The 19,584-nt window shown below is 32.3% G+C and overlaps 1 protein-coding gene across 1 annotated transcript in view; it reads right to left on the reverse strand.

The window, feature by feature from the left end:
* Positions 1-5,218: 5,218 nt before the first annotated feature.
* Positions 5,219-19,584, reverse strand: part of Apool (apolipoprotein O like) — a 71,667-nt gene continuing 57,301 nt past the window's right edge. Inside the window, exons 7-9 of the mRNA XM_026413124.2 lie at positions 13,608-13,721; positions 13,294-13,405; positions 5,219-5,733 (exon numbers count right to left, since the gene is read on the reverse strand). Coding sequence (XP_026268909.1) covers positions 5,645-5,733; positions 13,294-13,405; positions 13,608-13,721 — 315 coding nt within the window. The 3' untranslated portion in view covers positions 5,219-5,644. The remainder of the gene's footprint in view (positions 5,734-13,293; positions 13,406-13,607; positions 13,722-19,584) is intronic.

Below are 19,584 nucleotides of genomic sequence, written 5' to 3' on the forward strand. Positions count from 1 at the left end.
TTTCCTTGCATGTGTGAGGCAATGCATTCGATTCTCACACTTATAAATAAAATATAATAAATGTCCATCAACAACTAAAAATTTAAAAAAATAGAATGAAATGCTTCTTTTTTTTAAACAAAAGAACATAAAACATCTATATTTTTTAAATGAAAACACTGGCCACCCACCCTACAGCAATCTGCTCCATAAATATAGGTTGCCCGCCCCACAGCTGCCTGCCATGGGATGGGACAGGAGTAGTGAAGGCCAGGCAGCTGCCACCATACTGAAGGCTGAATTCCCCCTAAATTAACTGCAGTTTACCATTCAGGCTGTCTCTCTCTCTTTTTTTTTTTTTTTTTTTTAGAGAGAGTGAGAGAGGAGAAAGAGAGAGAGAGAGAGAGAATTTTTAATATTTATTTTTTAGTTCTTGGCGGACACAACATCTTTGTTGGTATGTGGTGCTGAGATCGAACCCGGGCCGCATGCACGATAGGCGAGCGCGCTACCGCTTGAGTCACATCCCCAGCCCTCAGGCTGTCTCTTAGCAGCTGAAAGTGTTCAAATAATCTCCAGAGCTCCAAAATATTCACATCACAATTTCCATCCCGATGAAAAGTCAAATTCCTGGAGCTTTTTATTCCCCCCCTCAGCTATAACCTTTCTTTGTATGTAAATTGATATTTCAGATTTACTGAGAGATGGCTTTGGGGAGAATCCCCTTTTCTACTGTCTGATTGCTGAAGTAAAAAATCATCAAAAACCATCAGGTAAAGTATATCGTCCTTTTCTAATTTTACCTGAAGCATATTTTCTATGTTCTGAAAACAAAGTACAATTTCATAGCCCATACTACTACACCATTAATAAGTATATATGTATAAACCTATTTTATGTTTTAAAAAAGAAAACATATGCTATGTACATGTTTGCATTGCTATTTAAAATTTTGGAAGAACATGCAAACTATATAAAAGAGTGCTTATCTCTTAAAGATTGTTATTGTAGGTGAATTAAACTTTCTGTATTATACATTTATATACTGTTTGATATTTTATCCCATGAGCATCTATTACTTTAATAGTTAAAACAAACACCAAAATATTCTATTTTGGGGAAAAGATATTTCTTTTTTATTGATTTAAAAAAAAATAAATGACAGCAGAATGCATTACAATTCTAATTACATGCATGCAGCACAATTTTTCATATCTTTGGTTGTATATAAAGTATATTCACACCAATTCATGTCTTCATACATGCACTTTGGATAATGATGTCCATCACATTCCACCATCCTTGCTAATCCCCTGTTCCCTCCCTTACCCTCCTTCCCCTCTGCCCTATCTAGAGTTCATCTATTCTTCCCATGCTCCCAACCTACCCCACTATGAGTCTAAAATTCAAAGCATTAACCTGTTAGTGACTCCTCTTCTCTCTTCTTAGGTAAAATGGCCGTTGGATTTGCCATGTACTACTTCACGTACGACCCCTGGATTGGCAAGTTACTTTACCTAGAGGATTTTTATGTCATCCAAGAATACCGAGGTAAAACTAGGATTATGTTACTTAAAAATAATTTAGAAACTAAAAAGGCATATATTAATTTGTGCAACAGAGACAGGATTTAGTATAAATATGCTGGCTTTGCTATGCAACTCATCTCTATTTCATGAGCCTGATCACTATGCTAGTGCAGTTAAGATTCAATCACGAATTAGAAAACCATTTTATTAGTGTGTATTAATGTTTTAATAAGCCATGTTATCATAGCTATGCTTTTATTTTTAAAAATGCTTTAAATTTTAGGTTGGTTTTTAATATTCATAGATTAGAAAAATGGCATGTTATAAAACAATAGTGGCAGAGTCCTATTATAAGACAATAGTGACAGAGACTTGTTTCCTTCTTCATTGATCTTTAAAATAAACCCAAACTATTTTCTATTGTCTTTGGTACTACATTCCAATTAGGAAAAAAGGACATATGTGTTTATGAGTTGAGTTTTAACATACACTCTTAAGAATATATCACAACCTGATACAGGGTTTTATATTCTATTCTTTTTAAACTAAAGCAAATAACAAGGTAAGTGGAATTTTTCATCTTATGGTTTTCTTTTGGCATTATCTATTTAACAGGCCTAGGTATTGGAGCTCAAATGCTTAAGAGGCTAAGTCAGGTATGTATTATAATTTGTACTGATGTTCTATACATTATTCTGTTCTTCTTCAAATATTACTCAACAGGGCATAAATTAGGAAATTTAATTTCACTACTTAAACATAAACCTAATGTGCTTCACATTTTTATCTAAATTAAACTGGATTTTCAAATCAAATACTCATAAGTTACATGAGTTATATTTAATTAAAATTGACTTCTGTGTAATCCACAAACACACTATATACCTTTTTTTTGTAATCAAGTAGAAGCAATCAAGATGGAGATTAGATGGCAACTTTATTCACAAAATAGGTCTGCAATGTGAATGACAACAATATAAAACAAATAACCTTTTTCATTTTGGAAATATGTATGAGAACATGTGTGCTGTTAGGTAACTTTATCTGTAGAATAAAGACTTTGCAATCAAATTTGGGCTTTTAAAGAGAGGGGTCTTAATACTTAGAAAAGTGGAACTTCTTTTTCTTTTTGTAGCTATAGAGAAATCCAAAAGATAATGATTGTATTCTTATTTCCAAATATTATGCGCATATAATGTCTTTCATATAGAACTTCAATGAAACAATTGTTAATTAAGACTATATTTTAAATAAAAGTAATCTTTGTTTATTGTTTTTAAACAGATAGCCATCATGAGTCAATGTAACTGCATGCACTTTCTTGTTGTCATTTGGAACCAGGCTTCTATTGAGTACTACACAAGTCGAGGGGCTTTAGACCTTTCCTCTGAGGAGGGGTGGCATTTGTTCAGGTTTAACAGAGAAGAACTCATGGACATGGCGGAGGAAGAATGAAAGAGGCCTCATAACAACTCATTCCAACATAGGCTCCAACATCTGAATGTCACCTGAGTCGAACAGCAGTTTGATACTGAATGTTGTAAAATACAACAAATGATAATATTCTTGTTTGAGCAGATCTTTTACTTTGAAATAGATTTTGCAGATATAGTTAGCTCTGCCTTATCCAAACTAATATACTAATGGATAGAAGCAGTGCTGATAATCCAAATGAAAAGTAATTTCACAAGCACTTATACTTGGCTTTGGCCTGTTTATCAATTATCTACTATAGTTCGACAAATTTATATTGCTAATTCTTTCACATTTTAACATATTTGAGATTGGGATAGCATTATGATCAACTGGCAAGTTTGTTTTTCTTTTTAAAGGTCTATGATGTGTTTTATATTTGATGAAATATAGGTACTTTTGAATAGAAACAGATCTCAGATTAAAATAGTCATTTCACATACTGGTCCTAAATCCTGAAGCGCTTACTTATGAAAAACTAGCAAATGAATTGAATCTTTAATTTGAGAAGCTTTAAGCTTTTAGCACCACTACCTCCTTCATTTTATCACAGAACTACATTCCATCTCTGAGCATCTATAGCTCTTTGGTTGTACATATTAGGGCAGATATCTTATATAACATGGTTATTTGTATGTTTATTTCTTTCATGGTAGAGTAAGCTCTTTACTAAATTATAATTATTGTTATCCTGTAACCAGAAACAAACAGCATGGCAGCACATGAGAGTTCTATGTATTAGGCATTTCATGGGCACAGAAGAATAATTCAGCCACACACACAAGAATCCTTGTCCATGAGAAAATACTAATTATAATAAATATGGTGGGCTATTATATTTATAAATACCAAGTACAAGGGAATGCAGAAAAAGAACATTGAAATCCTACCTTGGAGAATTGAGAAAGAGGACACTGGAATTGGATTTGGAGGATGGGTACAGAGTTAGAATATGGAGCAAGATGAAACAGAAGAGCATTCTAAGAGGAAACATTCACAAAGGCAGAAAATACAGAGGAATAAGTTACAAGTCATGTTCATCAAGCAAGTGGTTGTCATGAATACAATAGAACATATATTAGTATTATGGTAAATAGTGAGAAGGAAGATAGGATGGTTACTAATGAGCTATTGTACCAATTCTATAATTGCCTAATTCCAGGCTTTAAATAGATATTTGTTTAAGCTACTACTAGCTTGTTAACTTGCAAGCAGAACAGATTAATAGTGAGCATATAAACCAGGAACCTACTCTGATAACCCAAGAAAGCAATGATGAAGACCTGAATAGCAGCAATAATAGGATTAGAAAATACAAAGGTAGAACAAATTTGATAAATAAGAAATAAGCAAAAGGAGACAGACACAATTTACTTTTAGGTATATTGACACTGAGATATCTATGGGATGTTAGGTGAACATAACTAAAAAAATTATTTGAAATATGGGTCTACAAACTAATAAATAATTAGAAATTATAGGTCTACAACACTGGAGAAATATGAGGGCTAAACATATGAATGAAGCCAGGGAAATTGGTTGAATGAAAATGAGAGGGCATATAGAATGAGAAAAGCTCAGAAGGGATGCAGATTGAGAAGCCTTAACATTTGTAGAAAAAAATTGAAAGTAGGGAATTTAGAAAGGGACATTAATTACTCATTAAAGAAGTATGGAAATCACAGAAAGGAGCTCAAGAGAAGAAAGCTTGAGAGAAAAGATAGAGTTAAGAAAAGGTGTTTGACCTTGGTAATTTTTGCTTTTGGATAAAGAAGAGCTAAAGATTTTTAGAGGTTGAGGAAAAGAAATAAGAGGAAAGAAAAACCAAAGACTGACAATTCAACAGAATGGCATATCATTCTAGTTAAAGACATGAAGGAATGAGATTAGGGATACCAATAGTATCATCAGTTTTAGGAAAGGGGGATTCGTGACTGAAAAGGATTACGTCTACAAGGTAGATATGAAGTAGTTGGGAATGGTTATGTCTAATATATTTTATGCTCTATGAAACAGGAAAAGCAGTCAACTTTAATAGGTATAAGAGGCTTGAGAAGAATAAAATGTTTTTAATATTTCTCAAGAACAGAGAAGTAAACTGCATAGGGGCCAGTGGAAGAACTGCTAAGTAGCATTAGGGGGGCCCATGAAGGACATGGTCCTTTTAAACAGAGATGTTTTCAGATATTTAAAGGGATTTAGCCTTAATAAAACAAAAAGAAAAAGCCAAACAAATGTTCCATAAAATATGGATATTTTATTCCATGTCTCAGAAATGAAAAAGAGAGGAAGAACACATCCTTCTACACACCATTCTAATTTAACTGACATTATATATGCACATATTTTCAGATTTTAGTCTCATTGGTAATCATACCTTCACTGTGGTTTGCTTTCTAATAAAAGCCCTTACAAGTCATCAAATGCATCCTCATACTTCTGGGTTGTTTCATTCAGTCATTTAATATTGTTTTAATTTCATTTAGATTTTGAGCTTTAATCATTTATATGATTGGTCAAACTGTACATTTTAAGATGTCAAGGAAAAACTGAATTAAAGTTATACTCTATACATCGGTTACCCATTATATGATTTTTTTAATCATTATTTGCAACTTCACACATGTTGTAGTTCTCTATGCAGTCTCTTTATGCAGTCTATTTCAGCTTCTAGTGCTGTACATATCTACATCTTCCGGATGAGACTGCCCATGATCCATAAGCCTGGGGTCAGGTATAAATTGTGTAGCACCTGATGAATATTAAAATGAAAAAAATAGTCATTTACAAAATTAATTTTGGGGACTGTGAACATAGTAATGAACAATACAGATAAAAATCTCTACTGACATGGATATAACATTCAAGTTGAGTGAGACAGACAATAACTTATATAAAGCATATATCATGGGGGTGAGTGCTATGCAGAAAAATAAAGCAGGGAGAAACATGGAATATCTGGGTGATTTGAAATTTTATAGGTTGGATAGTGAAAGTCTTCAGAAAAAGCCAAAAACTCAGGATGTGTGCCATGACTATATCTGCAGAAATATTTTCCAGGATGAGCTGACAGTAAACATAATGGACCCAAAACATGTCTGAGGAACCAAGACAGGTAGACCAGTAGAAAAGATTGTGTGTGTGTGTGTGTGTGTGTGCGTGTGTGTGTGTGTGTAGGGGACCCTGATTGAAAGGAGACATGATCAGGCTGGGTCACAAAGAGCCATGGTAAGGATTTTACCTTTCATTTTAAATGAGATGAAAAACTAGAGGACAATTTTAAGTAAAGGAGTGACACAGTCTTATGTTTTTAACAAGATCACTTTCAGCTAGAGAAAAGAGACCATGGGGAAAAGGGTACAGGGAAGGAGATCAGTCAGGAAGCAAATGCAGTGCTCCAGGAAAAATGCTGAGGTCTTTAAATAGGGTGATAGCAATGGAGGTGGTGAAAGGAATTAGATTCTAGAGATAGAATGGACAGAGTTTCCCAAATGGATTGAATATATTATGTGAGAGAGGCTTATTTATCTTGAGAAACTGGAAGAATGGAATTGACATTTACTGAAATAGGAAAAAGTGTGAGGGAAGCAGGTTTGAAGGAAAACTAATAAAATGTATTCTTAGATGTGTTAAAACTTGATTTCTCTTACTAAACATCTGAGTAAAAATGTTGTATAGGCAGATAGACCTATGAATCTATTGAGTTCAAAGGAGGCCTTGACTGGCTTATAAATTTTATAGTCATAGCCTATATATAGCATTTAAAACTATGGGACTGCATGAGATCATCCATAATCAGAGAAGTTCAAGGCAGGATCCCTTTGGATACTCCAGCTTTTTAAGGTTAAGAAAATTAGGAGAATGTCACAGAGAAGACTGAAAGAAAAGCTAGTCAGTGAGGTAAGAGAACCAATAGTAAATGATATCCCACAGGCCAAATGAAGAGATTATTTTAAGGTCGAGGGAGTATAACCTGAATAAATGTTATTGATATATTGCATTAGTTGGAGCCAGAACTCCTGGATTTGACAATATGTGGATCAACAGTGATTATAACAAGCTTATCATGTACTATGCAAAATGCTAAGTTATTTTCATGCACTGTCTCATAAAATCATCATGAGGTGAATGCTATTTTTATACATCCACATATAATGGCATATTGATAAATGGTGAACCACATTACAATGGTGGTTACCTAATATTATAGTGTAGGTAAGAATTTTCTTTTACTTAGTGACATCAAAGTACAACACATTATACACATTTTTCGTGATGCTGATGTAAAAAAAACCTACCTCCTGGTGGTCAAATAGAATTATAGCTATATAAGATCATATGTAATAAATACTTGATAATAATGCTATTTAGTTAATATGCTATACTTCTAATCATTATTTTAAAACAAACTCATAAAAGTGTTTACTGTAAAACAGTATGACATGTTATGGCAGTAGTAGTCTCATATGTCTTGTACTTAACATATCCCTTGATTGTATCAAGAGGACATGTCAAGTATTAATCTATACCACCTAAGTTTATATAAGTGTACACTATGATTTTTCACAAAATGGTAAAATCATCTAATGTCACATATCTCAGAATAGATCCCTACAGTTAAGCAATACATAACTGTATTATTCTTTTACAGATAAGGAAAGTTCAATTTAGAGAGGTTAAGTAACTTGAATAATGTCACCCAACTGAAAATGTAATGCAACCAGGACTGAGTCCAAATTTGTTTAACCCAAACACAACAAACTTGTATATTTTGTAATATGGTATTAGAGTAATAACAATCTCATATAATTATTTTTAGTATTAAGTAGGACAATGGGTACAGAGCATTGCATATAATACCTTGGGCGTAGTAATTACATAATGTTTCTTCTGAGCACTGTTTTATTTAAAGGAATTTTTTTCCAAAATGTTATTTGTTTTAAAATTATTTTATTACATTTGGGAATCACACATTGTTTTCTATAGGATAATTAAATTTCAGTTTTATAACAAAAACAAAGGGGAGAAACATATTTTAATACATTGATTTCTCTTACTTTCATCTTTTTAGGAATGTTTTCTATTTTATAATGTGAGAAACATGATAACTTCATCATCAAATATATTCAAAAAATAACCAGATAATATGTAACCATTATCCATAATAGTAATACAGTTCTCTGTAGATCAGGAATTCTTAATGTGGTGTCCCTTTGGAGAGTGTATGTTAGGACTCATGTGATCTATTAAATGGCATGGGGAAAATTTTTATTTATGTTAACTGATGTCTGAAAATAGATATTTTCTTCTTCAATAATGAACATATACTTAAAAAAAACCATGATAGCATTAGCAGTGCCTTGCATTTTGTCACCAATAAAAATCACAGATGTTTTCATATCACATTACAGTTGCAGATCATCTAAGAAATCTTCACACAACTACTTGAAAATTGTGGTACTACTGAACCTATTATTAGATATTGTTCAATCTATTTTAAAAAGATCACATATTACTGTATATTTTACGTATTCTATTATTTCATTTGAAAACATTTTGAGAAGAAATTTCAGCACATAAATGGTTAAGAACCTGCTAAAAAGACTTTCTCAAATATCCTTACTGCCACCTTGTGGAAATTATTGCTCAGTTCAAGAAAATAGTGAGATGAAATAATTTTCTCCTTTCTCAAGCTAACATACTATCAGTAGGCATATGACAATATTATGTCTTTATGTGTCGAATCTGCTTACTAATATCCATAAATCAACTAAGTCCTCTAGCACTTTTACCCACTTCCTTAATATATTGTTTGTCCAAAGTCTTGTCAAATATTCACCTCACTCAAACTTCCTGGATTAGAAAGGTCCTTTTGAAGTCAGGTCTCCGTCCCTTACAATTTCTTAAAAGGCTTCAAGATTTTAATTTATACATAGCTTAGGTCAGAGATTAAAAATTAGATAAATATACATCAGAATTCCCTCTGGAGCTTTTTCTAAAATCAATCATCTTGTAGATCTCAACTCTGGAGATTCATATTTATAATTCTTCAGTAATGTCTGGGAATGTTGAAAACAAGACAAAATCTCAAGTAATCATGGTACAGAATCACTTTGCCTATGTTATTTTATTTCTGTCCTTTATAAAATCTTCATTTCATGCTTTTCTGAAGAATTAAGGAATATATTTTCCTCTTAGAAATTTCTTCATCCCTTGAATTAATCAAGATCTCTCTTTTCCCTCCAAAAGGATGGAGTCATAATAAAATTCTTCTTGAATTTCAATGCCCCAGTAATTGTTGCACTTTACTTCATATCTTATTATATTTTTATCACTAATAAAATTCTATTTTCTGTTTAAAGTTTCTTAGTAGACTTTTGGACAGATCACTAATAAATTTTTGAGCGAAGTCAGGATTGTCAGCAATTCTATTTTTCCTTCGTGCATATAAAACCAGGTTGATATTTAACATTCAGCTTCTCAGTAATCCAAACTAGTGTTTGATTGAGCAAAGTACTTTCTCATATTTTGTTCTATATTTTCTATTTTTTTCTCTCTGTGCTTCAGTTTGCTGGTTTTTGTTGACTTTGAGTTTATCAATGCTGTCTTCTGTATACAGTGTACTATTAAACCCCTCTTAAACTACAACCTAGCCAAATAAGCTCATTTCAGGTACTATTTTTCATTTCTAGAATAAAAACTTGATTTTAATAGATTTCAAGACTGTTAAATTTTATAATTTTCATCCCTTTGTCCATCATTTTTTCCAATTAACATATTAGGTTTAATTAATGTAAAGTTGATTTCTGTGAACTTCCAATGTACAAGTCACCTGTAGGTCTACTACTATTGTTTTATATATTTTCTCATTTAATTGTCAGTCATATCTTCCTGTCTCTTTGCATGACTACTATTTCTGTTTGTTTGTATGATGGACACTGTGTATAAAATAACTAAAAAAGTTCCAGAAAATACCATCTACCAGAAAGGGTTCTAACTTTCCTCTTTGAAGAATGGTGAAGCACTCAATCCCATTAGGCACTGAGCTGGGTTTGGCTGGGTTGTGGTTTAAGTAAGTCAGAACTCTGGTTCCTCCATGCTTGGCTTCTAATTGACAGCCTGACAAGTTTCTGTCACTTTAGCACTGAAAGGCTGCAGGAAATCTGGTTTTGTCCTTCAGAGGATTTGAGGTTGGCTATTTAATCTCATGATACACACAAAAAGTCTGGCAATCATGAGGGGGAGTAAGTTGTGTATATGTGGCATACCTGTAGAACAGGAATTGGCAAACCTTTTATACAAAATATTTTCAATTTTGTGAACCATGTGGTATCCACTAAAACAGCTCAACAATGTTACTGTATTGTGAAAGCCACTATAGAAAATACATAAATGAATGTGTCTGTATTATTGAAACTTTAATGCACCAATACTCATAAATTTGAATTTCACGTAATTTTCACTTGTCATGAAATAGTATTCTTTTGATTTTTTTCAGCAATTGAAAACATATAAAGCAGTCTTAATTTGTAGACTATACAAAAACAGGCAGGGAGTCACATCTGGTACATGTGTCATAGGCTGTCAACTGCTGCTTTAAGGGACAATATCCTGTAAGACTATGGAATATTTCATTCTGCTTTCATTACTTTAAGAAGTCCATGATATCAACTTTCCAAATTTGTGATTCCCAAAATAGTATAATTTCCACATTAAACATGTAAAGGATGGTAGGAAACAACCAAACCCATATTCAGAGAAATAGTAATACAATCAGTACACACTCAATCTGTTCTGTAGGTGTTAAGTGTTGGCCATAGCTGGGCTCACTAGCTAGTGATCAATAAGGTATAGTCAATGAAAATTTGTTTAATGGCAAAATAGCTAATTACTCTAAGCCAATGATAATGTCGACGACTACTACTACTACTACTACCTACTACTACTACTACTACTACTACTTCTACTACTTCTACTACTACTACTTCTTCTTCTTCTTCTTCTTCTTCTTCTTCTTCTTCTTCTTATTATTATTATTATTATTATTATTATTACCAGGAATGGAACACAGAGCACTTAACCACTGAACCACATCCCTTGCCCTTCTATTTTATTTAGAGAAAGGGTGTCCCTGAGGTGCTTAGGGCCTCACTAGGTTGCTGAGGCTGGCTTTGAACTCAGGATCCTCCTGCCTCAGCCTCCCAAGCCACTGGGAGTACAGGCATGTGCCACCATACCCAGCTGATGATATCCTTTACTACTCATTGAGACCTTAGTATGTGCCTGACATTATGCTTGGTGCTTTACATGCAATATCTTATTTAATACTCCCAAAAGCCATGTGAAATCTATTATTGTCCCTCTTTCATGGATGAGGAGACTGAGGCTAGAAGTGATAGGTAACTTACCCCAAATAAAAGAACTATTAAATGCTGCATTTGGCATTCAGATTGAAGTCTTATTCCAACTCTATAATCACAGTTACTACTTTTTTCCCATATTACAGAACTTTGGGATTACATGTGAAATGTAGAAATGGTCAATGTCAAGGGTGGGATAATCAACTCTGTATCTCAGAGTTGATTATTGTTAATGACTGAATATTTTTGTCTCCCAAATTCCACATGTTGAAACCCTAACCACTAACGTGATGGTTTTGGGAGATGATGTCTTTGGGAGGTAATTAGGATTAGATGAGATATTGAGGGTGGAGCCCTCAAGAATAGAATTAATGTCCTTTTAAGGGTTCTAAAAGCTTGCTTCCCTCTGTTTTGTAGGCAGTTGACTTGTAGTATCCTCAAATGGCAGAGAGAATACTACAAATCAACAGAAGAGGGCATCCACAAGAACCTGACTATGCTGGCAACCTGGTCTTGAATTTTCATCTACTAGAATGTGAGAAATTTATGTCATAAACAACATGGTCTGTGGTACTTCTTTTTATACCAGCCTGAACTGAGACATATATAACAAGAATGAATAGCACTGGCATCACTCTCTCCCTCTGCATTTCTCCTAAGAATGCTTATCATATACGACACTGGCAAAAATAGATAGTTAAAGGATTCCAGAGTTTAGATAAGTAAAAAGAAGATACTAGCTAGATATGATTTTGGTCCCACTTTTAAGTTATAGTATGTATCATCTTTACCAGGATACTTGGAATAGACAGCCATTTAAAATATAATTGGATACATTACATGCTTTGGGAATATGGTTGGCTGTGGGTTAGAAAGTCTAAAAACTAAAACTTAATCTTGAATAGAAAGGAGTGTCAATAGAAGAAAATAAAAAAAACTCAAATCAGGTTTGTTATTTGGTGACAGTTTTTATAAAGATTAAGTGTAAGCAGGGGGCTGAAATTAGAAACTAAAATTCTGGTTTAAAATTAGAAAAACTATATACAATGGAAAGAGTTTGGTCTTTGTTGTCAGGAAAATCTAGGGCTAGAAACAACTCTGCTACTTAAAAGCTGTATTTATTGGAACAAGATATTTAAGCTCCCTCATTCTCATCTTTTCATCAACTAATGGGAATAATTACTGCTACATTAGAGTTTTGTTTTGTTTTTATTTGTAGATGAGAATTAAATAACAATATACTTACAACACTTTGCATTACAGTACGTGCTTGATAAAGGGTAGATATTACTGGTATTTTCTACTTCTCCATCTCTGAGTTGGGTCATATTTTATTAGCAATGAGACATCTTAGTGGGTTGAATCATTCACATTATACACACAGATAAACAGATATACAAACCAGTTATTGGAAACTGTTTTTTAATATTTTTATATTTATATTTGCCAATATTGAATACTAGCAAAGTTATAAGTATAGTAATTTGTACCACTTATATTATTTGATGCTGTAATTTCTCTTGGCACCTAAACTTAATAAAAATAGAGGTGGTAGAAACTTAAGATTGACAAAGACTGACAGGCAAGTAACACAAGAATAGAAACTAATATTTCTTTATGTAGGCATGACTCATACCTGTATACTGAGGGAATCCAGAAAGGTACATTTTCCTTCTCCTGACAAAATGGCTCACATTTATAAAGTGATATTAAAATGCTTTATGCAATCAACCTGTCAGCGCCACTCTATGCACCCACATACAATGATCTATATTATGAACTAAGGGGTTATTTAAAAAAAGACAGTTACCCACAACCTAAAAGGAAATACAAACTACATGTATGAGAGAGAAAAAATTGTATGAGAAAAACACATAAGTTCAGACTAATTATAATGCTACAACATTATTTAATTAAAGAAAGGAAATGAAATTGAACTATTCCAAACAAACCTGAGATGGATTCTGATTTGGTCTTTGTTTTAGAGCTGAGTTCTGTTGGCAAAAGCACTGAATGTTTCTGGACATGAGTTGTTTTTTCAAGTATTTCATCAGAGTTGCTTAGCTGTTTACCAAAAAAGATTTTTCCATCATAAGTAGATCATTTTAATAAGAAAATATCTTAAAGAAATATAGTATATCAATTTACTATGATTCCTTTATCTATTTTTATTATATCATTTACCTATGTCCAATACCCCCATTACAAGCCAATACCAACCCAAACAAAACTCGTATTTAACTTGTTGGTTCCTTTTAAACTCTACCTTATTTCTTTCCTTAGGTTCAGGGAGTGATTCTTTTTTGTTGCTTTTTGTCCATAAGGATTTAAATGCTTCATAAATTTGCTGGCTGGTAGCATATGCCTTTTTTCCAGTTACCTAATTTAAACAAAAAATGAGTCAAAAACTATATTTTTAAAAGTTAAAATAAAAATATTTTAAAATTAATATCAGGTATTTTATATAAACATCTAGGTTAGAAAGAAATCAATAGGGAAAATATAAAACTCTAAATCATATAACAAAGCACCATTTTCAAAATCTTATATGAAAAATTTCTTTCTTATATAAGAGGCTAATAAATGTATAATTTGCATATATACTATAACAAGTTAATTGTAAATTATGTGTATTTTATTATTATTTTTTCAACAATGGAGATTAAAACCAAGACTTTGTGCATAGCAGTTGCATACTCCACAAAGTGAGATCCCCAGACTTATTTTACTGTGTTAAAAATATTTTTCCAGTTTTACTGAGGTGTAATTGACAAAACAAAATTATATCTAAGATAAACAACATAGTGTTTTGCTATATCCTTTTATAATGATTCTTGCAGTTAAGCTAACTAGCCAATTCCCTCACACAGCCTCCATGCATGTGCTGATGTGTGTGTGTGTGTACATGTGTTCATGTGTGTGTGTATGTGGTATGTTTTGAGAACCCTTAGGATACACTCCCTCATGAAATTTCAAGTATTCAATACATTATTATTCTATAATTGACTTGCTATACATAGATCTCCAGAACTTTCTCATCTTATAACTGAAAGATTGTCTTTTAACCAACATCCCCCCATTTCCTTTAACCTCTGAACCTTTGGCAACTACAGTTTTACGATCTGCTTCTATAAGTTGAACTACTCTAGATTCCATCAGTGATGCCATACAACTTTGTATTTCTGTGTCCTGCCATTTGTAACAATGTGGTTGATCTTGGGAAACCTTATGTTAAGTGAAAACTACGTCTATTTATAAAAGTTTGGGGAAAATAATTTGAAATAATAAACAGTTGGATGGAAATATGAGATTTTGAGACTTTAAAGTTGATGCTTTTCTTAAACTTTTACGGCACTTTCTCCATTCACTAAGAAAGTAACTAATTTCTCCAGAGAAAAATAATATTTTGGGTAGAAAGATAAAATACAAATACACTAAAGCAGAGGCTAGAATTCCTAAAGTTGCTGTTACTTGCATTCATAGTAGTTTCCCTTTGAAAATCTCTTTTGGGTTCCTTCTTATTCCTTTTTCATCCTTTTGTTCCTTGTGGCTAAAGTAAATTCAAGAGTTATTAATCTTTTTAAATAGCTTTGTTTATTTATTTTTATGTGGTGCTGAGGATCAAACCCAGTGCCTCACACAGGCTAGGCAAGCACTCTATCACTGAGCCACAACCCTAGCCCAAGAGTTATTGATTTTTCATTGGGAGATTTCCAAGATTACACTTTCTACAAACATGTTTTTTTAAAGCTATCTTTTTCTCACTCAAGTAGAAAAGTTTCTCCTATTTTCACTAAGTATATACTACACTTACAAAATTAATCAATATATTGGGATAAAGAAAGTCTTCTTCCTCTCCCAATATAAACTTTGTTAACAGTTATATATTCTTCCTGAATTTTTATTATTATGTATATTATACACACACACACACACACACACACACACACACACAATTGCCTCCTTATCTGTGGGGGATATGTTCCAAGATCTCTAGTGGATGCTTGCCACTGAACCTTATATATAACTAATATATAAATGTATAATGTGTGTATATATATATATATATATATATATGTGTGTGTGTGTGTGTGTGTATATATCCATCCCTATGTAATTGCATATATATTTTTTTCCATATAGATATCTGTGATAATATCTAATATATAAATTAGGCACAGTAAGATATTAACAAAAATTAATAAAGCAGAACAATTATAATATAGAAGTTATGTGGAAGTTCTTTATTCCATCTAAGTAGTGCCAACACCACTTCTCTTCTGTTTTGAGATCATCATTAAGCAAAATAGGAATTACTTAAACACAAGTAGTGAGGTATTATGACAGTTGACTTGCTAACCTAGATGGCTACCAAGTGACTAAAGTGACTAACAAGTGGGTAGTGTTATAGCATATACATTGGTTAGGTAGTAGCTATCTCATGGAAGGAGATTAAAAAATTACCAGGGGACTAGGAAAATAATAATCAAAAGTGCCATATGTATAGGCAATTTTTCTCTTATGATGAAAATGGCAGCTTTCCTTGCTTCTTAGCTGCCTTTCTGATAAAAGTGTCACTTTTAAATGCAAGCTGCTGTGATACATACAACACTGTTTTCTCTTTTTTTATACGTTGGGATTATGCTCTTTCAATAAGTTCCTCCTTAAATGATTTTCTCTTCTCTCCAGATGGTCACAGGGAAGAAAAATGGAAAGATCCTAAAAGAACAAGTTTTTTTTTCTTAAAAACCTTTTTCTGAGGACTTCACAGGCTCCCACATTCTTTAAATATTTGGGCTGAATCTAATCTGATCCAAAAGTGCACTCTGGTTTGATAAAGCAGTTCTATATGCTCCTTTTCTAGAGTAATTATGGCCATGCCATTTTTTTTGTCTTTGTCTTTTTCTGAGCTCAAGTTTTTTAAATGATAAATTCATCTTCTCTCCTGAACAAATTAGTCTTTTTTTTTCTAACTGAATTTTATTGCCCTCTGTTTTTCTTTCTGCTGTTTTTATTCAGTGGCCAGTTATTCAAGGGTTAACCCTCAAATATACTAGAAAAAGAAAGAGACTTCTTTTAAAGAGTCCTAAGCAGGAAAAATAAACCCTAGTAATGGTGGGAGTAAATCTGCTTGATGAAGGATAAGTGATCAGCTGAACCTTTCACATCAGCATCCAGAATGGCAGATAGAATTTATTCTTAATGTTCATAATTTCACAGGGTCTATTTTAGTTTGTAAATGGTTAAATATGACAGTCTGTTTAAGAAACCTTTATAGTTTTTTTAATCCTACCTTTGGAAGTCATACCGGGAAAAAAGCTATAAAATCTTAGTTTCCTGTTGATCTTTATGTCTAGGTATGCACACATCTTTTTTATATTGTATCTGCATGTGCACTTGTGTCTGTGTATCATGTACATGGTACCACAACTGGCATATTGATAAATGAGCACTCATGAATTTTTAAAAATGGATGCAAATAACTTTCAGTTCCTGTGACTTAAAATGATTAGAGATAAAAATAAATATGCATTTAAATCACTAACCCACACATTTTTTTTCTCTAGGTGATCAGTCAATGAAGACTGTTGTTTTCTATCAAATATTTGAAGTGTAATATCCATTGCTTTTAGGTTTTTCTTTTTCAACAGAAAATAACATGGCTTAAAATGTTAACTAGACTTGGTTTTCATAGGTAACCTAAGTTAAAAATGAGTAAATCTGATTTAACATAAATAAGTTAACCATTTATAAATGTGTTTTAATAAATTATTAGTCAATAGAAAGGGTTTCAGATTGCTTTATTTCTGGGTCTTCAATAAAAACAAGATGATTGAGGGATAAAATTCTACTTTCTTGTATTCCTGTCAGATTTAGCCATTTACAAACTAAAATAGACCCTGTGAAATTATGAACATTAGGAATAAATTCTATCTGCCATTCTGGATGCTGATGTGAAAGGTTCAGCTGATCACTTATCCTTCATCGAGCAGATTTACTCCCACCATTACCACGGTTTATTTTTCTTGCTTGGGACTCTTTAAAAGAAGTCTCTTTCTTTTTCTAGTGTATTTGAGGGTTAACCCTTGAATAACTGGCCACTGAATAACAAGCTAGTGTTAATAAAAAACCTATAAGGAAAAAAGTATTTTATTTCATTATAGTATATTTTGTATAAATTCATAAATTTTCAAAGATTGTTTTAAAATCTAAACTTAAAAGGTCAGTAATTAAGAAAGAAATGTAAGAAAGTTATAGGTATGAAAATATATTATGGTAAGAAAAATGAAAGGGGAAAGAAAATATTTCTGGATGAAAAAAGTATCTGGTAGTATAGGTATTATTTTTGTCCTAAACTTCAGGATAAAATTGAGGACAAAATTAAAGATAAGAACTGGTTGTGAAATGTCTATGTAAACTACAAAAGGTTCATAGAAGATAAATCTAAAAAGTTTGTGTGTGATTAAGTTGTCTATAAGCAGCACAGTTAGTTAAACTTAAGGGTTTTCCCCCCATAAGGTCAACTATTAATAAATTAATATAAAACAAAGTCTAATTCTCTATTTAAGAACATTAAGGTTTTCTTAAAACATTTATCTGCTCTTATCAGGATGATCTGTTGTGTCTGCTAAGCTTTATTACGTAGGGGAATTTAAGTCTTAAAGGAATTTGGGTTTTTAATGGCTTTGAAATCTTTTAAATGATTACTTCATAATTGGTTAGTAAACAACTGGTATTTTAGGTAATTGCAATATAGTTAACATTCTAAATATATGCAACTAGAGATATGTATACATCTGAGAACTAAATATGTTTGTCTAAGCCTTGTAAAAGTTTATAAAATAAAAGTTTACGTAGGTTTATAGGCAATGTAACCAGTAAGTGCTCTCTTTGTATCTTACAGAAAAGGACCACATTGCCATTTAAAAACATAGCTTGCATCTGTTTGCTTTAAGTACAGCAATGCTTCATTGTTATATAAATGAGATATATTTATATATAAAATAATAAGCCTATTTGTGATAACTGAGTTAAGACTTTGCCGTTCACCTTACTTCATGTTAAGATGGCTCTAAAGTAGGTCAGAATTAAATTTATTTAAAGTTGTTTTCAAAAGACATATGTTTGTTATAAAGATAACTGTGATCGCAAAATAAACAAGGGATTTGATACAAAATTACATAAATATTTTGGTAAACTATAAAAGGTATTTAAGGTTATAAGAGTGTTTTAAAAGAAAATAAAACTTGAAAAGGTTTTCATAAGTAATTAAGTTCATAAATTAACGGGTCTTTTGAGAGGATAAATAGATATCAAATATACTTTAGTACTACTATAGAGATTATGTTTCTTACTTTATAGTTACTATACAAACTAGCTATGTTATTGCTCTTTTAGCTTCATTTTTTGTTTAGCTTGTAAAAATTTATAACTGTTACCCATTAGTATTTCACAGTACTACTTTTAACAGAACAATCTGAGTTAATTTAAGACAATTAATTATCTCCTATAGGAAAGATAGCATATAATGCAGACTTCCAGTATGGGCACGAACCCATTACTCCCTTTTCAAGAATGTTGAAAGTGGCCTGTTGAATGCTTAAAACTAAAGCTTGGAGACCAAAGTCAAGGAAGTAAAAGGGCCAAGGAAAACTCAAGTCAATATTTTGGCTGTTGCCCTTTAAGGTCAGCTGGAATTTAGGGAATGATGGGACCTCTCTAAATGTCCTGAAACTCTGGTGAGTTACCTGACCTCTTGATCAGGGGAATTGTGGAGACTCTAGAAAACAGGAAGCCAACCAGTGTAAACAGTGCAAAAACGAGGGTCATTGGGAAGGGATATATCCCTAATGCTTCCAAGGAAAGCCATATGTGGTCAGCAAGACTCTGAACCATCCTGGCAAATAGCATAACTCACAGGAGAAAGATAAAGAAGCCAAGAGTATTCTTGTAAGCTTGTAAAAGCAACTCCTATCAAATCTTAGCTGACTCTAAACAGCAGATAGGAAAAGGGTCAATTTTTGACCAACTTGGTCTTAAACAACTTGCAGGAGAGTATAACCAAAATACAGCCACACATGGACATTTAAAAGAAAAGATAATTTTTTAATGTAGCTTAAGATATAAATTTATGTCAGTCCTCTCAAAAGTAAAACTGGGAAGTTATTAATAAGTATTCTTATACAGGAGTGTCTGATAAATACAAAAAAAGACACTGTCACAGTCACAAGTTTGTTCTGAGT

This window comes from Urocitellus parryii, chromosome X (assembly GCF_045843805.1).
Source record: "Urocitellus parryii isolate mUroPar1 chromosome X, mUroPar1.hap1, whole genome shotgun sequence".
NCBI classification, from domain to species: Eukaryota; Metazoa; Chordata; class Mammalia; order Rodentia; family Sciuridae; genus Urocitellus; species Urocitellus parryii.